The 25,831-nt window shown below is 53.4% G+C and overlaps 11 protein-coding genes across 11 annotated transcripts; 4 read left to right on the top strand and 7 right to left on the bottom strand.

The window, feature by feature from the left end:
• Positions 1–362: 362 nt before the first annotated feature.
• On the bottom strand, positions 363–997 carry LTS14_002504 (uncharacterized protein; the record flags this gene model as incomplete). Its single annotated transcript, XM_064835210.1, has 4 exons — positions 363–461; positions 524–640; positions 690–824; positions 875–997. 4 exons carry the CDS (start codon positions 995–997, stop codon positions 363–365), a joined length of 474 nt encoding a protein of 157 aa, XP_064697145.1.
• A 368-nt stretch (positions 998–1,365) lies between these two features.
• Positions 1,366–3,084, bottom strand: LTS14_002503 (uncharacterized protein; the record flags this gene model as incomplete). The annotated part of the gene is made up of 2 exons (XM_064835209.1): positions 1,366–2,583; positions 2,641–3,084. 2 exons carry the CDS (start codon positions 3,082–3,084, stop codon positions 1,366–1,368), a joined length of 1,662 nt encoding a protein of 553 aa, XP_064697144.1.
• Positions 3,085–3,486: 402 nt separating this feature from the next.
• MTM1 (Carrier protein, mitochondrial) lies at positions 3,487–4,824 on the top strand (the record flags this gene model as incomplete). Its single annotated transcript, XM_064835208.1, has 2 exons — positions 3,487–3,679; positions 3,731–4,824. 2 exons carry the CDS (start codon positions 3,487–3,489, stop codon positions 4,822–4,824), a joined length of 1,287 nt encoding a protein of 428 aa, XP_064697143.1.
• Positions 4,825–5,049: 225 nt separating this feature from the next.
• LTS14_002501 (uncharacterized protein) lies at positions 5,050–7,987 on the bottom strand (the record flags this gene model as incomplete). The annotated part of the gene is made up of 3 exons (XM_064835207.1): positions 5,050–6,861; positions 6,909–7,030; positions 7,081–7,987. 3 exons carry the CDS (start codon positions 7,985–7,987, stop codon positions 5,050–5,052), a joined length of 2,841 nt encoding a protein of 946 aa, XP_064697142.1.
• Positions 7,988–11,568: 3,581 nt separating this feature from the next.
• On the top strand, positions 11,569–13,401 carry PHO5 (acid phosphatase pho5; the record flags this gene model as incomplete). The annotated part of the gene is made up of 3 exons (XM_064835206.1): positions 11,569–11,593; positions 11,650–12,120; positions 12,173–13,401. The coding sequence occupies 3 exons, from the start codon at positions 11,569–11,571 to the stop codon at positions 13,399–13,401; spliced, it is 1,725 nt and encodes a 574-aa protein (XP_064697141.1).
• Positions 13,402–15,151: 1,750 nt separating this feature from the next.
• LTS14_002499 (uncharacterized protein) lies at positions 15,152–16,006 on the top strand (the record flags this gene model as incomplete). Its single annotated transcript, XM_064835205.1, has 2 exons — positions 15,152–15,240; positions 15,289–16,006. The coding sequence occupies 2 exons, from the start codon at positions 15,152–15,154 to the stop codon at positions 16,004–16,006; spliced, it is 807 nt and encodes a 268-aa protein (XP_064697140.1).
• Positions 16,007–16,243: 237 nt separating this feature from the next.
• On the bottom strand, positions 16,244–17,234 carry LTS14_002498 (uncharacterized protein; the record flags this gene model as incomplete). Its single annotated transcript, XM_064835204.1, has 2 exons — positions 16,244–17,147; positions 17,197–17,234. 2 exons carry the CDS (start codon positions 17,232–17,234, stop codon positions 16,244–16,246), a joined length of 942 nt encoding a protein of 313 aa, XP_064697139.1.
• A 247-nt stretch (positions 17,235–17,481) lies between these two features.
• Positions 17,482–18,898, bottom strand: VPS4 (Vacuolar protein sorting-associated protein 4; the record flags this gene model as incomplete). The annotated part of the gene is made up of 3 exons (XM_064835203.1): positions 17,482–17,703; positions 17,762–18,212; positions 18,267–18,898. 3 exons carry the CDS (start codon positions 18,896–18,898, stop codon positions 17,482–17,484), a joined length of 1,305 nt encoding a protein of 434 aa, XP_064697138.1.
• Positions 18,899–19,141: 243 nt separating this feature from the next.
• YKE2 (Prefoldin subunit 6) lies at positions 19,142–19,658 on the top strand (the record flags this gene model as incomplete). The annotated part of the gene is made up of 4 exons (XM_064835202.1): positions 19,142–19,270; positions 19,322–19,446; positions 19,493–19,553; positions 19,611–19,658. 4 exons carry the CDS (start codon positions 19,142–19,144, stop codon positions 19,656–19,658), a joined length of 363 nt encoding a protein of 120 aa, XP_064697137.1.
• An 80-nt stretch (positions 19,659–19,738) lies between these two features.
• Positions 19,739–20,482, bottom strand: LTS14_002495 (uncharacterized protein; the record flags this gene model as incomplete). The annotated part of the gene is made up of 1 exon (XM_064835201.1): positions 19,739–20,482. The coding sequence occupies one exon, from the start codon at positions 20,480–20,482 to the stop codon at positions 19,739–19,741; it is 744 nt and encodes a 247-aa protein (XP_064697136.1).
• Positions 20,483–21,042: 560 nt separating this feature from the next.
• SMC4 (Structural maintenance of chromosomes protein 4) lies at positions 21,043–25,550 on the bottom strand (the record flags this gene model as incomplete). The annotated part of the gene is made up of 3 exons (XM_064835200.1): positions 21,043–21,117; positions 21,170–21,295; positions 21,348–25,550. 3 exons carry the CDS (start codon positions 25,548–25,550, stop codon positions 21,043–21,045), a joined length of 4,404 nt encoding a protein of 1,467 aa, XP_064697135.1.
• Between the last annotated feature and the right edge of the window lie 281 nt (positions 25,551–25,831).

Below are 25,831 nucleotides of genomic sequence, written 5' to 3'. Positions count from 1 at the left end.
TTCCGCCACCGAACCACTTCACACCACATCTCGCACCTCCTTTGCTGTTAAAGTAACGCCATATTTGCTTGTTGGTGGTCACCATTTACCATCTAGTTGCTTCCCTCCTTGTATATGCTAGCAGAGCCTGGAGCAAAAGCATCATTCTCGCCCCAAAAACCATGCAAAAACAACGGTAAAATTCGATAGCATGTGGAGTCAATGGACAATTAATCTGGAGATGCATATGCTACCTCACGCGACCCCTTGAATGAGCGTGCCAAGACGGCGAACACAACCGCATAGCCAATGTGGCCTCGTTAGCAACAGAATCTCAGCATACTCCGGTTCTCCTTGCAATGTTTGTGATTCGGTGGACAGTACTAGTGGGCAGCAGCAGCCGCAACACCACCATTATGGCCCGCTTGCTTCGCGACCTCCGAGCCCTTCTTGAACGTCCCATCTTCGTTGCGTCCGGAATCCTGGGTGCTAGTTAGCAGGGTCGGCGACAATGGTGAAGAGAGTGTGCCTCGACCTCGCTCACCTGCTCCTCCTCGGCGAGACCACTGTTGCCGTGACTGTGCATACCACCGATATGCCCAGCTTCCTTCGCAGCCTCCGAGCCTTTGGTAAAAGTACCATCGGGATTGCGGCCGACGTCCTGGAACATATGTCAGCGAACTGCATGATGCGTGGTTGACATCATTCACCTTCTCGTCCTTCGCAGCCCCGTCATGGTCATGGCTGTGCAAGCCGCCCTTGTGGCCTGCTTCCTTAGCAACCTCCGAGCCTGGCAGGAATGTCCCATCTGGAGCACGGCCGTCGGTGGTGGTGGCGTCCTTGTGCTACTTGTGGCGTCAGTCATGATTACACGAGATATGTGGCTTCGCCTTACGTCTTCGCCAGTAGTCTCGGTATCACCTTTGTGACTGGCCTTGCCGCCCATGCTGGCGATCGCCTTAACTTCTTCCGTGGGAAGATTGGCGAAGTTGCTGGGGTTGGTGTTGGCGGTAGACATGGTCCTGTTGAGTTGATTTGGATAGGTAGGCGTAATGTCAGCGAAGGGTATCGAAGAGTTATTGTTGATGATAGAGTCGGAGACGATGGAGATGTGAGATGTGAGTTGTAGCCGGATATCTTGTTTGAAACCTGTAATGTTTGCTGTGTGGTGCATGATCACATGACCCGAGAAATTAGGCAGCAGCGAATCACAGTCGCGTAAGGAAGGGAAGGTACGCGCATATGCACACTGCTAGGCAACTACGTCGCGATCGGCAAGAGCCATCAGAGATTGACGTCGCATAAGGCTTTGCATAACCGACTAAGGGAGCTGAGGCGGCATATGGGTACGTCGAAGGCATGATACAATGATACTCTACTCCCCCCTTACAACCCCATCCCAAAACTCCTAACCCGACTCCAATAAAACGCCTTATCATGCCTCAGCCCAAACTCCCCCACATCGTCCGTCAATCGGTTCCAGCTCCAAAACCCCTTCCACGCCAACTTATTGTTCCTCGCCCCCTTCCCCGCATGCGACATCTGCAGCAGCATCCTGTAAGTATACTTTGACGTCGCCCCCTGAGTCTCGATATGAACTTCACCCTCGGGCTCACTGAGCTCTCGCTCGGGATGGAAAGGGTCAAAGGGTTCTTTGGTCAGGCTTGCGGGCCCGGAGAGACGCCAGCGGCCGCGGAGTGCGTCTTTCATTACGGCGCTGGGTAGGAGGCTGTCAGCGCGGTGATGGGCGTGGATGTTCATATTTTGGGGTGTGAGGTGATGGACTACGTCTGCGGGTTCGGTGGTGGTGAGGAGACTTATTACTGTTCCATCACGGAAGAAGCGGAGGTAGCGGTAGTAGGTCACTACGTGGATTGGACTTCCCCAGGTCAAGGAGTTGGTGTTGGTGGCGCCGGGGCGTGTGTAGTTTACTGTGCTTATGTAGCAGCCGTTGAACCTTAGCCGGGGCCGAGAGCGGAAGAGTTGGCGCCAGGAGGAGGCGTAGATTGAGTGGAGGAGGTGGGTGGTTAGATCTGAGAAGGCTAGAGCGCGGTCTTCGTGGGAGGGGAGGATGGTGGTGGGGTCCTCGGGTGGCGAGTCGTGGGTGAGGAGGTATTGCGAGATCGCGTCGTTGGCGTCGAGGGGGAAACCTTCGATGTCGCAGGTGTAGTCGTACTTCATGGCTGCGAAGCCAAACTCCTCTCCGACGGCTATTCGCCTCCAGATTGCATCCTCGGTCAAGACTAGGTATGCCAGTCGCTTACATACTTGAGCGAGACGCGCGAATGATGCCACATCCTTCAGACCCAGGTTGAGGAGGATCTGCGTCAGTATTTCTTCCGGTAGCTCTGCGATCCTCGAGCGCCCGGCTGGCGAGGCTTCGGTCGCAGGAGGCGGCGGCTCAATCTGCAAGGCCGAGAAGCTATCAACTAGCTGCTTAAGCGTCCGTGGCAGGACATCCGTACTACCATGCAGGGAGTGGTGGGCGGTATTGGGTACCGTCACAGAAGCATTCGACGGGTTGATCTGCTCAGGTTTGGGCTTGACAAAGGAGGAAGGTGGGAAGTGCTTCTTCTTGTAGGCTTCGTGGACGCCCGAGTCGAGCTGTGACTTACCTCAGCATGAAACGCCTACAGGGTATGAGATGACGATGGGACTGACCCTGAATGCTTTGCGGTAATGTGCTATACTGTCTCCGAGCTGACCGTTTGTCTCTTTGTCGACTGCTCGTTCGTAATGCTCAAGGGCTGTACTCGGCTCTCTGAACAAGGCGGCTCTATTGTGGTCTTGGCCTTCCACGCCCAGTCTAAGCACTTCGTCTTTGTCTGGTAGATCATGGTATGCTTTGGGTTCTACAATTTCCTCGAAGTCCGAAGCATCTTTCCGTCGAGCAGTAGACGAACCTGCCGTCGGTTGTGCTGTATTCGTACTTGATGAAAGCGTATCTCGTGACTGTCGCGTTCCTTTGTATCCAGATTCAGGTCCAGTGCTGGAGGCCTCGCGGGCTGCTATGCCAGGTCTTTTGTTCCTGGCCGTCACCTCTTCCCGCCATCGTTGGCGGAATGCCTCGAGCTCGGCCTCCGCCTCAGGCAGTGCGTTTGTCATTGCGTATATGATGTATACTACAGGACTTCCAACAGGTAAGCACACACAGCCCTATTCAATTCATATACGAGGTATAGGTCGTCGGGTTTCTTGGACGCCGGTGACTGGTTGTGGTCGACCGATCATCGTCAGTCATGGAAGAGCATGCTAGCGGAAGCCATAGTCCGCGATCGGAGATAGGCGGCCGACGAATTATTTGGTATTCCATGACGCGCATCTGATCACCATTCTGGTTAGCCAACTCATTATCTGATCTTCCATCCATCTGCCTGATCATTTCTCTTCCACATTGGACAACCATTCGATTTCTGGCAATACATCTTCGAGCATCTTGGACGACTGGCCCGAAGTCCAGAGCTCTCGGTGCCATCGGCGCAGTCGGGCAAGGGAGAACAGAGCAGCATGGCGGCAGCGGCGACAGCGACAGCACATACACAAGGCCAACCACACGACAGAATAGAGACACCTTCCGGCAATGGTCATCCGGACGCTCCCTCAGCACCGAAGATGTCTTCGCAATCTGTAGACATGGGCGCATCCATCACACAAAAGATGCTCAGTGCTGTAACGGGAAGCGTCCTTACTTCTCTATTAGGTAGGCACGCCACGGTCATATGTTGTTTCCCTACACACTAACACCGCCCAGTCACACCCCTGGACGTCGTCCGAGTACGACTTCAAACCCAACAGAGTCCGTCGTCCTTCTCCTCGACCCGCCTCCCCTCCTTCCTACACCTTCCACCCAACCTCGGCGTCACGGCATGCTGTCGAGAGGTCTTCTGGGTGCAAAACCATTCCCAATTCTGCGTCGCACATCCGGAGACTGCTGCCCTCTCCTCCTCTCCTGCCGTCATAGATGAACGAATCATCTCTGACTGTGCGGCAGAGGAATCGCAACGACGCACCTTCAACTCCACCCTCGACGGCGTACGGAAGATCGCGAGGAACGAAGGAATATGGACGCTATGGAGAGGGTTGTCTCCGACGCTGGCTATGGCTGTGCCGGCCAATGTGATTTACTTTGCCGGGTACGATTGGTTGCGGACGAGTCAGCATAGTCCGCTTGTGGGAAGGGTGAGCGAGACGTATCAGCCGCTCGTAGCTGGTTCCACAGCTCGCGTCATGGCTGCAATTGCGGTGAATCCAATAGAAATGCTCCGGACACGAATGCAGGCCGCCAAAGCAGGTGACAGCAGCGTGATGCGCGCAACCATGACTGGTCTGAAGGAAATGGTCGGCAACGAAGGCATACATACACTATGGCGAGGCCTTACCTTAACACTCTGGCGCGACGTACCATTCTCAGCTTTCTACTGGTGGGGCTACGAGTACGGTCGACGTAGACTGGACGAAGCCCGAGCACGTTCTTCAAACCTCCTCGCCCAAACCCACCAACCTAGCGAGCTCTCCCACACAGCTCTGCTAACGGACTCTTTCATCGCCGGAGCCTCTTCAGGAGCAGTGGCAGCCTTCTTCACCACTCCCTTTGACGTGGGCAAGACGAGGCAGCAAACCGTGATGCACGACCCGAAAGCACGAATGAAGGATCTACCCGAGACACGAGCGATGCCGAGATTTCTGTGGCATATCTACTGTAACGAGGGGATGAATGGTCTGTTCAAAGGCTGGGCGGCGAGAGTGTTGAAGGTGGCGCCTGCTTGCGCGATCATGATTTCAAGTTATGAGGTCGGGAAGAAGATGGCGGCGGCTGCTAATGATAAGAGGGAGTCCGAGGCGTGACAGCATTGCCAACCTGCGGACAGACGGCGGCAGTTCAGCCTCGTTGGGCAAAGGCACATGAACGATGAAGGAGAGTTTCGCATCGCATTGTAAAACTACTGATACCACACGGCCTATTAGCGTCATTTGATAGCGTTCTAGCATTGCTCTGTACCACTATTCCTACCACATCATCACATCTATACCTCTATCATCCAGCTACGATCCAAAGGATACTACCAGGTATCACCCGGCACAGCTCAGAGTCACGTTCGTCCCGGTCTCAGCCAACATCCCTCCGTTCTCAAGCAGAGCAAATGTATAGCTGCCCTTCTCCAATTCCCACTTATATCTCCGATTGAGAATCCTGAGATACCTGTCTACATCTACCTCCATCCTCACCACAGCTGTCTGCCCGGGATCTAGATACGTCCGCGTGAAAGCCACAAGCTGTTTCACCGGCTGCGTGATCTGAGAGATTCGCTGCAGAAGATAGACCTGCGGGACGTAGGATCCTCGTACGGCGCCGGTGTTCTTGAGCGTGAGGGTGAAGACCAGGGTACTACCTGACCCAAAAGTGGAATTGCTGATCCCGGATCCATTCGCCGGTTGAACCGCGACACCAAAATTAGAAACGCTGAAGTTGGTGTAACTTAGTCCATATCCAAAGGGATATGCAGGTGAGGATAGCATATCGACATAGCTGGCCGCATGAGCGGTGGCTTTGTAGTTGTAGTAGACCGGCATCTGACCCTCGTGTCTAGGGACCGTGAGCGGTAATCTCCCACCTGGGTTGAAGTCGCCGAAGAGAACGTCTGAAATTGCTTGGCCACTTGCTTGACCGCCGAAGTATGTTAGTAGGACGGCGGAGGAAGCATTGTAAAAGTCGTCGATTGCGAAGGGTCGACCACCGGATAGGAGGAGGATAGTGGGTTTCTTCAGATCGAAGATTGCTTGTGCGAGAGCTGTTTGGTTGGTACTAAGGTCCATTATCCCGCGGTCGCCGTTCTCACCGTCAGAGTTCCAGGCTGCCCCCAAGGAAAGAACAATGACGTCGGATTGTGAGGCAATTTCCACCGCATTCTGTACTGCTTGACCAGGTCGACGATCGACGAGGTTCCAGAAAAGCAGGACCTGAGAGTTGAGCGAGCCTTGATTCTCAATCTTCTGGTAGAGATTGTAGGTCTGATATTCGATCCTAATTTTGTACGTGCTATTGGGTGCGAAGGTAAAGTTGCTGCTCCCGGGTGGAGGCGCGGTACTGTTGGCTTCGATGAAAGCATAGGAAGGGATGTTGGATAGGATATTACCGGTAGTGGTCAGCGGGACGTCAACAAGGAGGCTGTCATCGATAAAGACTTTGGCTGTCGTGTTGGCGCCTATGGCTATACCCAACCAGCCTTCGACCTCCGTGTCTACCGAGGCGTCCAGGTAGCCTTCCCAGGTTGCGCTGAAGTTGTTTGACGGCAGGCCAGGAGGCGGATAGAGGCCCCAGTCGCCTACTGGGACTTCGGTGGTATGGACGAGCGGTGTGGTGAAGTTCGTGTCGGCGTAATAGGTTGCTGACAGACCGCCGCTGGTGCTGTTCAACGTGGACAAATGGTAGCCTGGGATCGGATGTTGACCATTGTACAGCCAGCTATTGGCGCCCCAAGATGAGAGCAAGTCGACGGTGCTATTGCACTCGCTCAAGGTGCTAAGAATACCCTGCCGTGTGGTGCTCGAGTGGGCGACTGGGTACGCTCCAAACTGACCAGAATAGTCTCCATAATTCAAGCTATCAGAGAAAGGGCCAATGAGGGCAAGCTTTTTTACAGTGCCAACTGCGGCTTGCAGTGGCAAGCTGCTGTTCTTGTTCTCGATGAGCACTATTGACTTCTGAGCTGCCTCGTAAGCCGTCGGGATATGTTGGTCGACCAGTGCTTCAGCGTCAATGTCATTGTTGATGTATGGATTCGAGAAGAGCCCAAGATCATACTTCACTCCAAGCACACGCCTGACTCTGTCTTGTAAGGTACTGAGCGCTACGGTGCCGTTCGCCACGATAGCCTCGATTGTCTGATCAAGTCAGTAAATGCGTGCAGTGTAGTCTCTTAGTCACTCACTGTCAGGTATGTGTCGAGCGGATAATCGTAATAATCAATCATGCCCCCTGCATTCAGCCACTGGGCTATCGTGTCCGCCGGACCACTGGTCACCATATCAAGAGTCTGTAACTGTTTCATGCCTTACAATATCAGCGGTGCAGTGCAGTAGAGAGGGTCCGCCAATGCTCACCGGTATCGTCGGCGATAACGAATCCACTGTATCCCCACTCGTCGAGCGCATCGTAAAGTGCGGGATGCACACCCGAAGGTATACCATCCCATGAGCTATACGCCATCATAACACCCTTGACACCACCAAGATCCACTGCCGCCTTGAATGGCATTAGTAAGTCCTGTAGCACCTGTCGATTACCATGGCCCATAAATGGTGCAGTGTTTAGACCACCCTGAGGTGCACCATGAGCGGCGAAATGCTTCATGACCGGCACGACAGCATCCTGCTGTGACCAGGAAGAGTTCTTGGAGAGTCCGGATGCATAAGCGACACCCATATGGCTGGTGAAAATGTGGTCTTCGCCCCAGTCTTCCTGACATCTTCCCCACCTCTGGTCCTGACAGACATCAAGGACCGGAGACAAACAAGCATGAACGCCTATCGATCTCGCCTCAGCTCCGATAGCACTGCCGACTGTGTGGACCATATCAGCGTCCCAACTTGCTGCCATGGCGATCGATTGCGGAAACATGGACTGTTGGAAAGACCCCACACCATGTAGACACTCTCCGACATGCATGAATGGGATCCCCAGACGCGAGCTCTCGATATTGAGACGTTGCAATTCGTTCACATACGTCTTGTTGAGCGGGTACCAGTCGTGTATGACACCAATACCTGCGTCTGGTGCCAGATGGAGCGTAGAATTGTACAGAGAGTTGTTGCTGTACGGGCCGACTACCGAGTCTGCGAAGAGCAGATACACCTGCATGACCAGCTCCGGGACAGTCATCTGGTTGACGAGGTTGTCGATGAATGCGTCCTTGATGCTGCTATTGCTCGCACTGCCATTGTAAGATGTCTGACCATAGGCTTTGGATGGCCCCAATAGCAAAAAGAGCCAGGACACTGTCAACCTCATCGTGGCGACAGCAGTATCCTGGTCAACAACAACGCAACTAGAATGTAAGAGAGTTGTGGTCAACAAATGTAACGAAAGCCAATGTCTCACCTTGACTCAATATATGCAGAATACTTAGCCCTGTCTATTGCCAGACGCGACTAATAGTACTGAATACCACCGTGCGCGCGGGGTGTTACAGAATGATGTAGCTAGTCTTGCAAATACGAGTGGTATTGCTGTGGAGAGAGGACTTAGTTTGGCCCGCGGCAGAATGCACCGAGGAAGTGGTGGCCTGAGGCATGCAGAATCTTGTCATGCTGTGCTGAAGAACAATTGCTGTCGCTCGACGAGTCGCTCGATGAGATTCTCATTGATACGGCCACCCAATGCAGTACCCTGTGTTCCTACACGCCGTGGCAGGATTCGAGGTTTCTTGGCGGACGATATGACCTTCGAGATGCGAACGGTGTCTTAGCCAGTGGCACAATCCTTCTGTCTTGAAGTACGTGGGTATGCAAGTATCCAAGTTCGATCACGCCAGTCTGGCGATGAATTCGTTCTTCCCGAAATTACTGCACGAAAAAACACGGCACAGGTTTGACTGAGGTCCTTATGTTCGGTTTGAATCCTCGATGAAGCGATACAAGCGATGAGGTATCGAGGTAGGACGCAATAACCGACAGAGACGACCTCAAACGGTGTGCGTGGTTCGTATGGCGCGAGTGCCGACAACGGCAGACCCAGAGCATACTGATGCTTGATGCTCTCCGCGCGCCTATCCTGCGTTCAACGTTAGCATCGATCGTTCGGCTTTCCTGAGATCAAAAGTCGAGGGCACCGCGACCGACCCCCATGAGGGAGTCATGGGGTCGTTCACCGTAAGCACAGCGACGAGCGGACACATAGCGGCCGCCTACGACGAAAGTTGTTGCGAGTCTTGCAATGCTCGTTCTTCTCCATTTCACCCGAACAATGCCACATGGTTCGTCGATCGCGAAACACGGAGACCACGTTCGAGACCAGGGACTACTTCCTGTCGGTCCGTCCTACGTCTTCTCGACGATGTGCAGAGGTCGAAGGCTTCACTCAGAATCGAGGATGGTTGAAAACAGCCCGTGTAATCTTTGGGTGCGGCGGAGGACCAAGGAAATCTTCGAGGGTGCGATTTCCCCCTCATTGTATGTTCATCCATATTCAACCACTCCTGTGTATCCGATGCGAACATCTTGGATGACTCCGTTATACGATACGACCGATGTCTACTGACTCGTCGGACGCAAGCATGATCGTGATCTTTATGCCGAAGACAGAAAGTGCAAGCCATCGTGACGTACCGTAACGGGACATCGAAATGACCGGGATCGTCGTTTTGATCAGAGCCGCTGATCATCGTCCAGAGGTCGTCCGTATGATGCAAGCACTCGCAGGGCCAAGAAAGCAAAGTCGAAGAAATAACCAATCATGGACTTGGCAACGATCGCAGCTTCAAACACGGCTCCATGGTAAACATCGATACAATGAGACTGACCACTCCATGAAATAGCACTGTGGCAACTAAGCCGATACGTCTCAGAGCAGTGTTGACAGTATGGTATAGTACTCGTCGAAGCAGTATCGTTCGGTGCCATATTCCGCAGTCGCATAGGTCTACCGCCAAGGCCGTCTAGCGAAGTTGTGGCCAGACAATCATGCCCGACGAATCATGAGCGAGTGTTGAGGCACAAGGCACCCTTTGACAATGCTATAGTGAGCGCGATCCAGTAGGGACAGAAGCTGTTTATGCATCGGGGCTCCTGTGTTCTGATCAGACGACGGATCTTGCCACGACCTTTGGTTCACCGAAGTCAGTCGCGAACAGTAGCCTACATGCTACAACTCTCTCCGACATCTCCACACCACCGCTCAATTAAAATGTGGCGAGCAGTCTACTATACATGCGCTGCTGGCCATCGACCCAGTAATCAGGGTAAGACGATCTACCGACTGCATGAATGGCATTGTAGCGCTGTAGATCCAATAATTCTTCTGGTGCCTTTTAACCATATGCCAATGGCGGCACAAGCAATATGCGAACCGCATCAGAGCATCATGGACTTTCCTCGGTATCGCCAGACTTTGCTGAACGTTTTCTGGGTCACCGGAACATATTTTGTTGTTCTTCGGATTTAGTTCAGCAGTCCAGTTCTGGCCAAAAGCCTCGAGACGGCTGCCGCCATATGTACCCGGGCCGTCTGGCTAGCACACGTTATTCTCGGCCATACATCCACTCTCAATGGAAGCCCTGACGCCGCGCAGAGGATTGTGCCGCTGTTGAGTCGCTTGCAATGCAGAATTTTTCGCCACTAGAAGTTACATCGACAGTCCGGTCGCGTCTCGCCGACGCCGTGGTGAGTGGCAATGTCAAATATGTTCGAACGCGTGGGAGGTAGCTCGGAGCTTATTACTTGGCACTTGTGAGAGTGCCGCAACTAGCGTGAAGGGTGAAGACCCCTACATGGAGTAGGCTTTTTGAGGAAAAACGTGCTCGAGTGATTGGCTGAGCTTCTTCCAACGTCAGTTGGAAATCCGCGTGGATGCACAATCTCGGTGTTCGAGCTGAGTCTGGTCGTGCGCCCTCAAGGCTCTGCAGATGTGGCGCAATCTCGTGTAGGACCTCAGACCATGCTCGTGTGCCAGGCGCACGAGGGTTATGCATGATACACAGCGTGTCGCAGAAGACTCCGCCTCATGTGAGGCCGCTCAAAGGATGCAAGAGGCCGCCGTGTAGGGGTCGAGAAAACGTGCATGACGGGCGGGATATATCCCACGGGGCCAAGACACTGTCTCACGATGCCAAGGCGAACTCTGTGTGTGACGAATCTAGCACGATGTGAAAACCAGAGCAGTGCTGGAGGTATTGGCTTGGCTGCGGTAGCGCAAAAGGCTTTCGTTGGATCGCCAAGCTTATAGCAGCTGCTCAGCTGGCAGATATCGCGATGCCCGAGGATAGTCGATTGGGTAGACAGCCTAGTGATGTTTAATGAGCGAAGAAGAGGCCATAAGCAGTCTGCCAGTGATATTCCTAGAGCACTCGTTGTGTGATTGTCGTTTGCGGTGCCCGGCTCGGATGTCGCGAACGACCTCGCCGTTGCTTATTGGCTCCTTGAAATGGATGTCTCGTTTGACCTCGGCGAGTGAGTGTCCACTTCGAGCAGCCTTGCCGACGGCCAACATTTGCATGCACAGCTCGTGGTACCAGCAGGGAAATTGATTGGCCGGGAGCGAGGCAAAAGCGCAGGTCAGATCGAATAGGCCCTGACGGGAGATGTGAATGGAGCCCAGAGCTCTTAGCGGCCGCAGCATAGTGTCTTTAGCGCAGCGTCTCGAAGCCTTCCACAAATTGACTTCGCCGCCGCTAGCTGATGCTTTTGGGTGGGATGGTGACATTGCTGTACTTGGCGGTCTTGTGGCTCGCCTTGATAAAGCAGAACGCTCCCTTGCTCTCACTCAAGCCTCACCCAAGTCACTCACTCCCTTGGCGGCGCGTCTTGTCCTTCACAACATCCATTTGAGTGAGATCTTCCAAGACATCCAAGAACAGTCAAGGAACTTTCACCACAATGGCCACAAGAACGGTTGGCGGCAGTAAGTACCTCCTTACACCTCACGCGCTCACCTGCACGCATACTGACACTCTCCAGACGCTGCCTTCCACAACTTTCACAATGACTACGCTCATATCGCCGACCCCAATGAGCGCCGTCGTCTCGCGCTCGCTGAGATCGACAAGGCTCCTTTCGGCTGGTACCACGTCCGCGCCATCGCTGTGGCCGGTATTGGTTTCTTCACTGACGCCTACGACATCTTCGCCATCGGTATCGTGACCACTATGCTGGGGATAGTCTACTGGCAAAACACCTCCGCCAAGGGCACAATCCCCGCCCACGCCGACACCGCGATCAAGGCTGCCACTTCCGGCGGTACTGTTATCGGCCAGCTTGGTTTCGGTTACCTCGCCGATGTGGTCGGCCGCAAGAGGATGTACGGTCTTGAGCTGATCATCATCATCTTCGCCACTCTCGCCCAGTCTCTCGCTTCGAACTCGAAATCCATCACCATCGTCGGCGTCATCGTCTTCTGGCGTGTGCTCATGGGTGTCGGAATCGGTGGTGGTACGTACATTTCCTATCCTCGCAAGCCAAACCCCCACTAACGTCCACTCAGACTACCCGCTCTCTTCTGTCATCACTGCAGAGTTCGCTACCACCAAGTGGCGTGGAGCTATGATGGGCTCTGTGTTCGCCATGCAGGGTATAGGTCAATTCGCCGCTGGTATCATTGCCCTCATCGTCACTGTTGGCTTCAAGGAGTCCCTCATTCACGCCAGCTCCTACGCTACTTGCAGTGGCGTCTGCGGTCTCGCCGTGGACAAGATGTGGCGTGTAATCATCGGTTTCGGTGCAGTTCCCGGCTGCATTGCCCTCTACTACCGCCTCACCATCCCCGAGACTCCTCGCTACACCTTCGATGTCTCCCGCGACGTCGTTAAGGCTGGCTCTGACGTCAAGGCTTACCTCAACGGTACCGCCGAGGGTGTTCCGGATGAGATTGCGCGCGTCCAGACCATGCGTGAGACTGCTCCTCAGCTCGAGATTCCCAAGGCTTCTTTCCGCGATTTTGCCCGCCACTACGGCCAGTGGAAGTATGGCAAGATCCTTCTCGGGACAGCTTTCTCGTGGTTTACTCTCGATGTTGCTTTCTACGGTGTCGGCCTCAACAACTCCACCATCCTTACCAACATCGGCTACGGCAAGGGCGCCAACGTTTACTTGACTCTCTACAACATTGCCGTCGGCAACATCATCCTCGTGTGCGCTGGTGCCATTCCAGGTTACTGGGTCACTGTTGCCACCATTGATACCATCGGCCGCAAGCCCATCCAGTTGGTTGGTTTCGTCATCCTTACCATCCTCTTCGCCGTCTGGGGTTTCATGTACCACCGCCTCGGTGAGTCTGGTCTTTTGGCCATCTACGTCCTCACCCAGTTCTTCTTCAACTTTGGGCCTAACTCGACCACCTTCATCGTTCCTGGCGAGTGCTTCCCGACCCGCTACCGCTCCACCTCGCACGGTATCTCTGCCGCTTCCGGCAAGGTTGGCTCCATCATTGCCCAGGTCGCCATCGGTACGCTCCGTACTCGTGGTGCCACCAAGACCAACGCCAACCCATGGCTCAACCACGTCATGCAGATCTACGCTCTGTTCATGTTCTTGGGTATCTTCTCCACCCTGCTCATCCCAGAGACCAAGCGCCTTACGCTTGAACAATTGGCTGGCGAAGTTCCCGGCACTCCTCAGTACGACCCTCACATGAGTGCTATGCACCGCACTGGCTCCGACCCATCAGAGCGTGAGGCGCAGATGATGGCTGAGAAGAACCACCAGGACGTGTAGAGGGGGGCTGCCTGTGTATATGTGGAACGTCGGCATGTTGTCAATCGCTTCATGAGATAGATCTTGTTATTGTACTCTTTACATGGCTACCTAGCGGTCATTTCTTAATTTTCAAATTTGTTCATCACTCCCTCTGCTGCCTTCTCTGTATGTTGTGCTCTCATGTTGCTATCGTAATTTAAACAGCTTTGGGCCCAAGCTCAGCCTGATAGCCTGGTTGGACTTGGACCGTGACAGTGGCAGGGACACGAGGAGAAGGAGCTAAACCTCTCGTTCAGGCCGAATTGCTGCAATCCTCGAACCAGGTGTTCCTCCACTCTCGTCACGACAACCACATTGTTTTGCAGCACAGGACTGGTGCCTGATATTCGTGTTATGATCTCGTCATCGACACTGAGATTACTGAAGTGAGGCTCGCTTAGCACTACTTTTCGCCACCTCCCACGCGACCGCACTTAATTCATGCTGTGGAACATCACCGTGTGTAACCAATCCCGTCATTCTCGTTGATCTTGCGTCTTGATACACAGGCAAGGGGTGTATTGATTGTAATCGCCCAAAGGCACATTTGCGAGATGTTTTCACCACTCACTTCTCGCTCCCGAGTACCACTTCAGCGCGTACTACACCAGCAGCGTGCTCGACTCGTCACATCAAGAACATCATTGTCGAGAACGAGATCAGTTAGCAAGATATCAGACACCTGTTTCACGCGTCAATCTCCCCTGGACGGCCTGTTTGGTAGACAACAGACATCACTGCCTACTCAACTCTTCCGCCGCGCCTACTCCCAAGGTCCGAATCGTGGCACTTACGGCTCCGCCCTCCACGTCACGTACGTGCTGATGGGTATCAATGTCGCAGTCTTCGCAGGATGGCAGTACGCACAACACACCCGCGACCGCAAGCTAACTCAAGCATTGTATGATAACTTCACTTTATCATGGCCGAACTGGAACCAAGGCCGGAGCTGGACTGTGGTTTCTTCAGCCTTCTCTCATATAGCTATCGGTCATATCTTCTTCAATATGTTTGCTCTCAGGACGTTTGGAACAATGTTGAGTTGGGTCCCTGGGGTGGGGGCGGTGCACATGATACTGCTATCTGTGGGTAGTGGGATCGCTGGCAGTGTGGCGTGGTTGTATCAAAAGAAGAATGCAGCGGGACAGGTGCAGGACGGAAGATTTAGCATCTTTGCACAGAACGGCGGGAGGGTCAGGGAGGTTGCTCTCGGTGCTTCTGGGCTGGTCATGGGGGCGGGAGCTGCAGCCGCATGTTTGATGCCATTTGCGCCGATGTCACTCATGTTCATACCGATCCCCATTCCGCTGTGGGCCTTGACCGGGTTGTACGCGGCTGTGGACACGTATTTCCTTCACTCGAACTCGACGGGCGTTGGGCATAGTGCGCATCTTGGTGGAGCACTTTTTGGGGTCATGTACTACTTTGGCTTTCTGAGGAGGTTTGGTGGGATCTGGAAGATGGTGGCCGGGCGGCGATGAGAGGCGGAGTCAGGCGAGAGCACCTGGGCAAGAGTGGAGTGCGGTCTTGGGTACGTCGTACGATGGCAGTTGGCAAAGGTCTCATGGGAGTCATGTGGCATACTCACGTGAGGTACTATGGACCCGAAGTGGAAAGAGTGAAGGCACCTCACTTCGAGCCATATGTCTACCTGCACGGCTCCCATACCTGTCTATTGTCGCAAGCTATTGCTCACAGTCACCACAATACTACATCGCTCAGCAGCACCATGACCGACTCTTCTAGTAGCGCTTCGCAGTGCGATGCTAGCAAGAAGACACTTGCCCACAAACGCAGAGGCAGAGGCCTGTTGACAGGGTGAGTAACCAGCCGCAGTACCTGATACAATCGCTAACACCTTGACAGCACCTGCCTAGCTCGACTCCACAAGCTGAAGGCAGCGAAGCCAAATCTGGCAAAGAAGACCTTTCCTTTCCTCAAACTTCCTGGAGAACTTCGCAACATAATCTACCGATTTACTTTACAGCATTACAGGCCGATCGAGATCCAGGCAAGATATCACTACGGATACCACCGTCTGGCCAGAAAGGCTAGAATCGCTCCCTACACCACAGTCAGCACGAATCTATTGCTAGCATGCCATCAGATCAATGCAGAAGCAACCCCGATCTTATACGGATGCAACTCGTTCAACCTCGTCGGCAGCTATGGCGGCGGGTGCGCCATGATTCTGCTGGACTTTCTCACGGACATCGATCGATCTATTCAGTATCTGCGGCGCATCAACCTGAGCCATGTCCACAACATGGCGACGACCATTTCGGCCTTGCACCGTCTCAAGCAGGCTAAGAACTTCGAGAGATTGGAATTCAAGCACTTTGATTGCTTGAAGTATGGCAGTAAGCACAACAGGGTTGCCATGCTCCTCCCGTGGTTGAGGTCTCTGCATCAAGCCTGCGCACAGAGTGGCAGGTCTTTCTCGTTGCAGGATGTGCTGAAGGTTGAGATCGATGCGAACTTGACACAGTCGTTTTTTGAGAGCGATGCGGAATTCAAGGATAGGCGGATGTTGGCGAGAACTTGGTACGATGAGCAAATGGGCATGTTGGAGCTGGCGCTGTAGAGTGAAGCGGAAGAGGCGTGATGCGTCGAGCGACGATATCGCGAAGATTTTAAGGCATTAGCCGATGGCATCGCGTACATTGACAGCATCTACAGTGCGAACAAACCGTAGGATATGAAGAGGGATGTCAAGATCTTCCGTATCACACGCTAGAGACAATGACCGCAAGGAAGTGCCTATCTTCACACGTCCTCTACCCTGCTCATCGGCAGCGAATCATCACTACAAGTGCTCCCTCTAGTCCGAGTCGTCCGAATCGTCCACGCTCTCACTGTTTTTCCTCTTCCTCTTCCTCTCCACTCGAGACTCAATCCTGCATCTCTCGCCCGCAGCATGCTGGTGGAACTCACAGCTATCTTCCTTCGCAAACAACCTGACATACGACTGATGCTCCCTATTCAAACCACAGAACTGCCTCGTAAGCTCAAGCAAGAACTCGGGGTTGATGTCGTCCGCCACCCACTCGCTGATCCCTTGTGTGCTGTAGATATGCACCATCAGCCTGCGTGCTGGGGAGTCGGCCGGCGTGCCTTCGTAGATTGTGTTGATGATTGGGGTCGTGGGATAGTAGTGGTAATCTGCACCCCCTTGCTTGACACGAGCCATGATAGCGTCGATGACTGCGTCCTGGATTCGTTCGTCCTGCACGAATTCGCCGAAGCAGTACATTTCCGCCAGCACTTGGTACTCGGTGGTAGCGATGTCGTCAGGGGTCGGGTCTTGGACGGTGTCCTCTTTTGTGAAATTCTCGAGCGTGAAGTACTCCAGGATCTGGCATGTGTCGTTGGCAGGGGGTGATAGTCCGTTGTAGAGACCTGGCAACACATTTTCGTCGCTTGGCGGGTTTGGGATGCCCATGCTACCGAAGCTGGCATCACCGTCCTCATGTACACCTGTCGTGATGTCTGCTGGGAAATAGGCAACTTTTGAAGCGATCCTACCTGTGAAGAGGAAGTGCAGGTAGCGATGCACAATATGTGCCTCAGCGTTCTCGATCATGATCTCCTTATTCTTCGACTCCCCCCACTCGCCGTTGAGCGCGTGATAGAAATACCAGGAGTGCTGCTCCAGGATATCGCGATGCACATGGAACTGTTGTCTCTCCTGTCCTGCGATGAGGACTACTTTGTCGTTGGTAAAGCTGCAAGGTGTTAGTGTACTCGCCAATCAGCCTTGGCTGAACGACCAACCTTAGTAGCTCATGCTCGAAGGTGCATGGGTCCTCCATGTGGGCTATTTGAGGATAGCTAGCGGGTTGAAGAAGGGGTAGAGTCGTGAGACGGAAGTGCAAGTGCTGTGGGTGCTGCAGGTGTGATGCTTATATGTAGTATGTATCGAAGCAGAACTCACTCAGACCTGTACGGCAATCCCTCTAGCTTCACATCTCCCATCAGTCATGCGGACTCAAGTGAGTCATGCTCAGAACGCCACTGAACGCCTTGCCATACCCGTAACCATCACAAACATCCCGATCATCATGCACCTTCACTACCAAACTCCTTCGTCCAGTCCTCGTTCCTATGTAGGTCCTCACCACTGACTGTCGGTCTCGCACTCTTGATCGCCTTCACAAAGTCCTTGACCTGAAGTGGCGGCTCAAGCAACTGCTCGGTCTCGACTTCGGTCCAATTCATCTCCACTGCGCCGGCATCGCCAGGTGAGCATGGTGTCACCTTCTCTGCGCCATCGACAGTGACCTAGAGAACATCAGTATGGGCACAGTGCACGATGCAGTGCTTTTCATGAGCTACTCACCTTCTTATAATGCGTCGCAGTCTGGATCTTCCTCACAGGTTGCATAAGCGCATCCTGCACCGCAATACTAATATCGCTTCCCGAATAGCCCTCTGATAATTTCGCTAACGTCCGGTAATCATCTCCTTTCAGCTCGCAAGGCGTACTCCCCACAGCAAGCTCAAACATCTTCATCCGCGCCGGCTGATCCGGCAAACTGATATGTACTCTTCGCTGGAAACGTCGCCTTATCGCCGCATCGAGTTGCCAGGGGATGTTTGTTGCTCCGAGGATGAGAACGCCTTTGGAGTCCCGGCCTACACCATCCATTTGGACCAGAAGTTCGGTCTTGATACGTCGTGATGCTTCGCTTTCGCCTTCGCCACGTGGGCCGCAGAGGGCGTCGATCTCGTCGATGAAGATGATGCTGGGTTTGTTTTCGCGGGCGAGATTGAAGAGTTGCTTCACTAGTCTATCGCATTGTCAGCATTCCATTTCGTTCAAACCTAGCCGGAGATTATCATACCGTTCTGATTCTCCCATCCATTTGCTCACAAGATCCGAAGAGCTGACACTGAAGAACGTGCTGTTGGCCTCCGTGGCGACTGCCTTGGCTAGATACGATTTTCCGGTACCAGGTGGCCCGTACAGTAATATACCCTTCCACGGCTGTCTCTTGCCGGTGAAAAGATGTGGGAACTTGATTGGTAAGATGACCGCTTCTTTGAGCGCTTCCTTCGCACCCTCCAACCCTGCCACATCCTCCCACTTGATGTTCGGCTTATCCGTCAAGATGGCTCCAGCCAGTGCTCCTCTCAACTTCTTGCTCTCTGGGTCGCCGTCCTCGTCATTGTCCTCCCCTTTGCCTGTACCGCCTGCTGATTTCCCGTTCGACCCCATTGCTGCTGGTTTCCGCTTCGATTTGTCCTGATCCGCTAGGTGATTCTTCAGCTTCTCTGCTCGGTCCATGTATTCTCCCGCTTTCGATCGTATCATCTCCTTTGACTTGGCGTTCTTCTCCCATTTCAGTGCCAGCATGAACAGCTCCAGTGCCTGATAGTAGGTCTGATAGGCCTTCTCGTAGTCGCCGGATGTGTCCTGTTCGATGGCTTTCTTGACCACATCAATCGCGCGGCCTAGAAAGTCGGTATTCGACATGGTTGCGATATTATCCGGATATTGAGGTTGTAGGTTTGTCTGGCCAAGATATCAGATTCGTGGGGCAGCCTAAAGTGTTTGGAGACTTCGTTGCTACGGAGTGTCTCAGAGAGGACGTCAGTGCTTGGCGGGTCCTGGCGCGATCGCGGGGAGTGGGGGTGGAGCGGAACTCATGCGCGTGGCACACGACACGACCACGACTTCATTTCTGATATCAAAGGTTACAGTACCAAGTTCAGCATCATGGATCAGCAAAAGCAGCTGCAGGCGCTTAGCGACCAATACCAAGGTCTGCAGAACGAGTTGACCACCCTGGTCCAGGCTCGTCAGAAACTTGAGGGACAATTCACAGAGAATGAGAGCGTGCAGAAGGTGCGAAAACATCGATTGCTCACCAAGGTCCACTTTGCTGACTCGATGTAGGAGTTCGCAGGCCTCGACGACGATGCCAAGATCTACAAGTTGGTGGGCCCCGTGCTGCTCAAGCAGGAGACAAGTGAGGCCAAGAGCACCGTCGATGGACGATTAGAATATATCGGCAAGGAGATGTAAGTCCTGCTGGTCAGCATCCTGTATATCACTGACTCATCGCAGCAAACGCATCGAAGAAAGCATCACAGAGATCCAAGGCAAAAGTGAAGGGAAGCGCTCTGAGGTAAAACATCAATTGTGTCATACTTGCTCCTTCGGCACCCGCCTGACTACTTCCCAGATCATGCAGATCCAGGCTCAAGCCCAGCAATCCGCTGGAAAAGCCTGAGTCCCCTTGCTGAACTTGCTGCTACCCAGGGTCCAGTGGCGCCTGAACACGCGATGAGGAGATCGAGAATGATGTGAAGCTCAGCCGTTGACACGCCTCTGTGTCCTCGAATGTGTCTGGAGAGGACACTGCTCATCCGCATCATGATCGTGCAACTGACATCCTCTCAAAGTCGCCACACTCCCCGGATTCCTCATACGCACTTCTCGCAGTGCCCGGCCATAAGCCTGGAGGAAGTTATGCGCAGCTGGCACAAACCCCATCTGAGTGAGCAGCGCCTCAACTTGCTCTTGACTACCGTGCCGAGCGTAGATCTCCGCGACGAGCCTCCGGATCGGGTTGGGCGTGGCCGACTCCCAGAATGCTTGCTGGAGGCATGGTGAACTTGGAAGTGTCGGTGCTGGCTTCGCCACTTCCTCAATCACCTTTTCCAGGAAAGCATCAGCGACTGCGGTTTGAAAAGTGACGTCTTCCAGCTGGACTCCGAGTTTGTACAGCCGGGCGAGGCGGGCGTACTCGCATAACCGGGGATCCTCCTCTCGGCTGCATACGGCACCGGTGTATAGCCAGTCGACATAGATTTTGAAATTGACAAGTCCAATCTCATCACTCCGCCACGGTGCAGGCGGCAGGGGCTGACGACGAAAGAATGCCGATGTGCCGACAAGGAGGTTCGTGTGGACATGATGGACAGCCAGTGTCCTGGGTTGTGGTGTTGGGAATGATTGTATGACGAGGGGCACCGCACGACTTGTCAGTCTGTCCAATGTCAATTGTGTCCGCAGACCGGCTGGAAGTGATCGTGGCTTACTCCATTGCGCCATCAAACCGTTGTCTGAGTGGTATCACCATCGCTGGAAGTACCGTCCTCTGTTTTGTTAGCAGCAAAGTGAGATCGAACTCCAAAGAACGGATGTGCTTTAATAGACCTAGTCATGGACGCGCTCACATGTGAATTCTTTAGCTGAGCGGTAGACCATGTTCTCACTGAAGCGCTCTTGGCTCACTGCTGAAACTGTGAAGCGTTTGTACGCGGGTTGGGAAAAGTTTCTCTGAGTGAACATTTTACACAGGACTCACGAAGGCTTCAACCTTGTTCCTGCAGGTGGCTTACTCCGAAGCCCTGTAGTGCCCCTTACCTGCTTCCAGTCTGTCTAGTGAAGCTAAGGTCATTCGCACGGCTTCTAGAAGGAAGCAATATGAAGTCGAAACTCTCTGTGTACAAATACGGAAACGAGCTAGATGCGGGTATCAAGGCGTTCAGTGGTATCCTGCAGATACCAGAAAGTCGGTAGGGCTGGCCAACACCACCCAGACATGATCTCATCTACTCATAACGATCAAATCAAGGATCAAGAACGCCAAACGCCATGTCGGCGCATCATCATGTCGCCTGGGCTACTGCTGTTTGGGTTCGTGGGACAATATAATCCTTGTTTTCGATCGTCACACTCTTCGTCTGCGGCAAAGGTCAGTATCTGTCTGTTTTTTTAACAGCAGTGCATGCTCACCATATGGTTGACTTTGTACACGCCCACTAGTCGTGAAGCAAGCTCGAACATGTTATTCCGCAAAGAGATGACGATGAATTGTGCATTTTTCGTCCTCTCCTTGATATAAGCAGCCACAATCGACACCTGTCATATATCAGTCACAAAATCCGGTCGCATCCAGGTCATTTCTACTCACATTGCGAAAGTCAAGAGCAGCATCAATTTCATCCATAACATAAAGCGGCGTCGGCTTATAATGATGCAAAGCAAACACCAACGCCAACGAACTCAGCGTCTTCTCTCCACCCGACAAATTCCCAATATTCTTCCAACTCTTCTTCGGCGGCATCACCGAGAACAAGATGCCTTCCGAAAAGGGATCGAGCGAGTCCACGAGTTCAAGCTCAGCATTACCGCCCATGGTGATCATCTGGTACATTTCCTTCAGACACATGGAGATGATGCTGAAGCCTTCCATGAAGCCTTCGAGGCGCAAGCGCCGGAACTCGTCGGTGCGGGATTTGGCTGCGTCGCGGGCGGTGAGGGAGGTAGTGAGGTCGGCGAGGCGGGTATTGTATTCTGTTACGCGGCGGCGGTATTCGGCGAGGACGGAGAGTTCGACGTGCTGGCTTGTGCGTTCTTCGAGGGCGGCGATGGTGGCTTTCAGGTCTTCCTTGTCCAGGCCTTCGAGCTCGTCTCTACTTAGCTCGGGCAACGGTTCTGGCTCCAGCTCTCCCCCGTCTTCGCTCACGCTTTGCAAGGCAAGTTTGCTCAGCTTCTCCTCCCAGTACTTGAGCCGCTTTTGATTGTCGGCGAGAATTTTGTGGTTGTCCTCTAGCTTGTTCCGCATCTCGACCTCGACACCACGATTCTCGTTCATCTCAGCGGTGATGCGATCCAGCTCTGCCTTGACCTCTGCAAGCTGTTCTTTCTTCTCCTCAAGTGCTTGCTCAGCTTCCTCGGCCTGCTTTCGGAATTCAGAGGTCTCGGCATTCTGTGCTTTGCGATCAGTCTCGACCTTCTCAAGATCTGCTCCGAGCTTGTCGAGCTCCTTGGTAGCTTCATCAAGCGACTTTTCATGCTTCACACGCTGCTTCTCTGCCTTGGTCTTCGCTACCTCTGCATCGCCCATGCGGCCAGTGAGTAGAGTCAGCTGCTCTTTGAGGTCGTCAACCTTACCCTTCTGCACTCGCAGCTTTACACCGCCGACTTCCATGATCTTGTCTTGTAGCTCCTTGATCTCATCCTCGATGCCAGCTGTCTCAGACTGCAGCTTTTCAATATCGAGTTGCATCTTGTCAATGGACCTTTCCAGACCAGCGAGCTTAGACTTATCCGACTTCGATGGCTGTGCTTCTGCTGCTAGCTCCTGAATTCGCTTCTCGCCGTCAGCAATGTTGCGCTCAATGCTGTCAAGTTCTAGGCTAAGCTTTTGTGCTTGTGTCTCGAGCTTCGGCACCTGGTCTTGCAACTCTCGAAGTTGTGACTCCAGATCTCGTTGTTGTTCTTGAAGCTCGGCATACTGTTGCTCAAGGCCATCGCGATCGACTTCCATCTTCGCGACTTGGTCCTTGCTGACATCGGCACTGAGCTTCGAGCTCATGCCACCTTTCGCCACTCTCGTACCGCCACCACTCATGGTACCAGACTTGTCGATGAGTTGACCATCGAGTGTGACTACTCGCCATCGTTTGGCACCATAAGCAATACGGTTCGCCTGCTCAAGATCTTTGGCCACAAGGGTGTTCTGGAGCACACTGTAGAAGGCCGGGTGGAAGCGATCATGCTTGCTCTTGACCAGGTCATAGAGTCGTGGGGCATTTTCTGGAGTGTCGATAGGCAACAGGTCGCGCTGCGGTAGTCGATCCAGCAGAATGAAGTTGGCTCGGCCCAAATTGTTCTTGCGTAGGTAGTCGATACATTGCTGACCGACCTCGACGGTATCGACGACCAGATTGTCAAGCGCTGGACATGCTGTGGATATGGCAACATCGTACTTCTGGTCAATCGCACCAAGATTACCGAGTCGACCATGGAACCCGTCAATGCGGCCAGACTCCTTCAGACGCGTAAGACCAGTAAGAACATTGTCCTGGCTCTGTGTTGCCGACAGACTTGCGCGCGCTTCGTCAGCCTTTGCACGAGCACCAGATAGTTTGGATTTTAGGGCAGGCTCTTGCGAAGCCAACTGATCGACCTGCTTCTGCACGTTTTGCGTTTCTTTCTCGGCTGACTTCCGGTGCTTCTTACACTCTTCCAATTCAGAAGCCTTGGTCTCTCGCTGCTCCTGTAATGTCGCAATCTTCGCCTTGATCTCGGCAGTAGCCGTTGAACCAGCGCTTTCACGTTCACGAAGGATATCAAGCTCGCTCTGTGCGACTGCCATGGAACTCTGCTTCTCGCTGATCTTTGCACTCCATGGCTCTAGCTGCTTCTGCTTCGCCGCAATCTGGTCGCTGAGGCCCTGAGTCTTCCCCTTGAGCGACTCGCGGATCCTGGCCAGCTCCTTCTCCTCATCCGCAATGTTCTCCTCAAGCTCGCCGATTTGCGTATTCAAGCGCGCCACATCCTCATCTGCCTGCTTCGCAAGAGTCTCGGAGTCCTTCGCGCCGAACTTGGAGCTCTCAGCAGTCTTATCGAGCTTCTTGCGCTTGTTTTCAAGGAACTTCTTCTTCTCCTCGAATTTGACGTTCTCCTTGTCAAGCTTTGCCATTTCCTTCACGACCTCTTGAGTGTCCTTTTCAAGCTTCTCGTACTCCTTGAAACCGGCTTTGTGCTGCTTCTCCAGGCGCTTGATATTATCTTCACTACCGCCATGCTTCTGCAACTCCTCGTTGAGATGCTCCTGGATTTGACCCATGGCTTCCTCAGCTACTTGCAGATTGTCACCGCACTCTGCAACATAGACCTGGTACAGAGCCGACTGCTTCATCGCTAGCTCGTTCTCATCATTGATGTATGCCACAGCTTTATTCTTCTTGTCTTCCAGCCCGTTCTTCTCTTTCTCAACATGCTGAACCCGAGAGCTCTTTTCCGAGCACAACTCGTTCAGCTGGTCGGTCTCGGTCGCTGCTTCCTCGATTGACTGCTTGTACTTTGAGGTGCCAATGATGTCCTCCAGATATTCCAGCAAACCATCGTCGTGCTCGGTCTGAGCTTTGGGCTTCATCTGCGCAATTGACTCCACCTCACCTTGCAAGATGAGAAAACGCTTATGGTCCAGATCTATGCCTCGTCCTTTGAGAAGGGTGGTGACAGTCGTGAAGTCAGACGTTCGGCCATTGATGTAGTACTTGCTACTATTGTTCTTGAATGCTCGACGAGACACAATCAGCTGCGAATCCGGAACAACCGTACTGCTGCCGTTGGGCTGGTCCATGACCTCCTGAAAATGTACTTCTACTTCGCAATGGTCAAGATCCGGATGCTGTGCACTGTTGTGTATGAGTGCTGAGATCTTGCCTTGCCGCATCTTGCTTGCTCGGAAGCCAAATACGAATAGCAGTGAGTCAATAACGTTGGATTTGCCGGAACCATTGGGTCCAACGACCGATGAAAAGGATGCATGAAAGGGTCCGACTTCTTGCCTTCCAGCGTACGACTTGAAATTCGTGAGGATGAGATATGTTATAGTCATGCGCGCCTTCGGAACTACAGGCTCTGTCGATTGTGGTATGCCTAATGCTTTCGTCCGGACCACGATATCCATGGGCTTGTCAAGCTTCGTGACACTCGGATCCACCTTCTTGACCTCCATCTTTACTTCTGCCTTGGGCGTTTGAACGTTCTCGGTTACTTCCGTGAGGTCTTCTAGTGGGACGTCCACGTGACGTTCGGCCACTCTTGGTGTTCGGTCATTGATGGCTGACTCTGTGATGTCGGTCAAGGGTATGCTTTGTCGTGGCGTAGTCGCTGGCTCGGGCGAAGCAGAAGGTCCTGGTGTTGGGAGGTGTGACAGTGAAGCGTTCAGCTCGGCATCCGTTGCTATCGAAACCCTGCTGACTCTGCTTTTCCGTGCTGTGCGCGCATCCTTGACAGTCCGCCTCTTAGGTGGTGACTTTTTGGTTGGCGATAGCGGTTCATCTGCCACACTTTCGGGTGGGCTGAATATTTGTGAGGGCTCAATCTGCGACATGTCCACAGACTCGCCTGTCTTCGTCCGTCTGCCGGCAGCCGCTCGTCGCTTGGGTGTTGTCGCAGTAGCTCCAGTAGTCTTCCGTCGCGGTGACGATCTTGTGCTACGCGCTGGCGCGGGTGTAAATTCTTCTTCCTCCTCATCTTCGTCCGGCCTGCGACTGGCGACGCTGTTTTCGATGTCCGAGCTGTTATCCTCGTCAACTACCACTTTCCGTCGCGCAGCCGCCCGCCGAGAGGGCCTTTCTGGAGACGCTGCAGACATGGCGACTCTGTTGCTGGTGTTGTTGGTACAGCGCAAAGTGTTTGTTAAGTGTCGCTGCTGCTCGGCTAGTCGCATGTTGACATCCATCAACAATCGCGTGGGGCGCGTCTATCGAATTGAGCCTAGCGTATTCTGTGCAAAGATCGCCACACTTGCAACGCCACATCTACTTGACCACACTACTCCTCGCTTCGATAAGATAGCACGACTTCTCCGCTCGCGCACAATAGTAAGCATGTAGGCTACAAGAACATCGAGCACACCCCTGCGAGACTGTGTCA

Source organism: Recurvomyces mirabilis (genome assembly GCF_035927965.1).
Source record: "Recurvomyces mirabilis strain CCFEE 5264 chromosome Unknown scaffold_5, whole genome shotgun sequence".
In the NCBI taxonomy this organism is placed as follows: domain Eukaryota; kingdom Fungi; phylum Ascomycota; class Dothideomycetes; order Mycosphaerellales; family Teratosphaeriaceae; genus Recurvomyces; species Recurvomyces mirabilis.
Note: the sequence above shows the minus strand (reverse complement) of the source record. Positions and strands in the feature narration are given on the sequence as shown.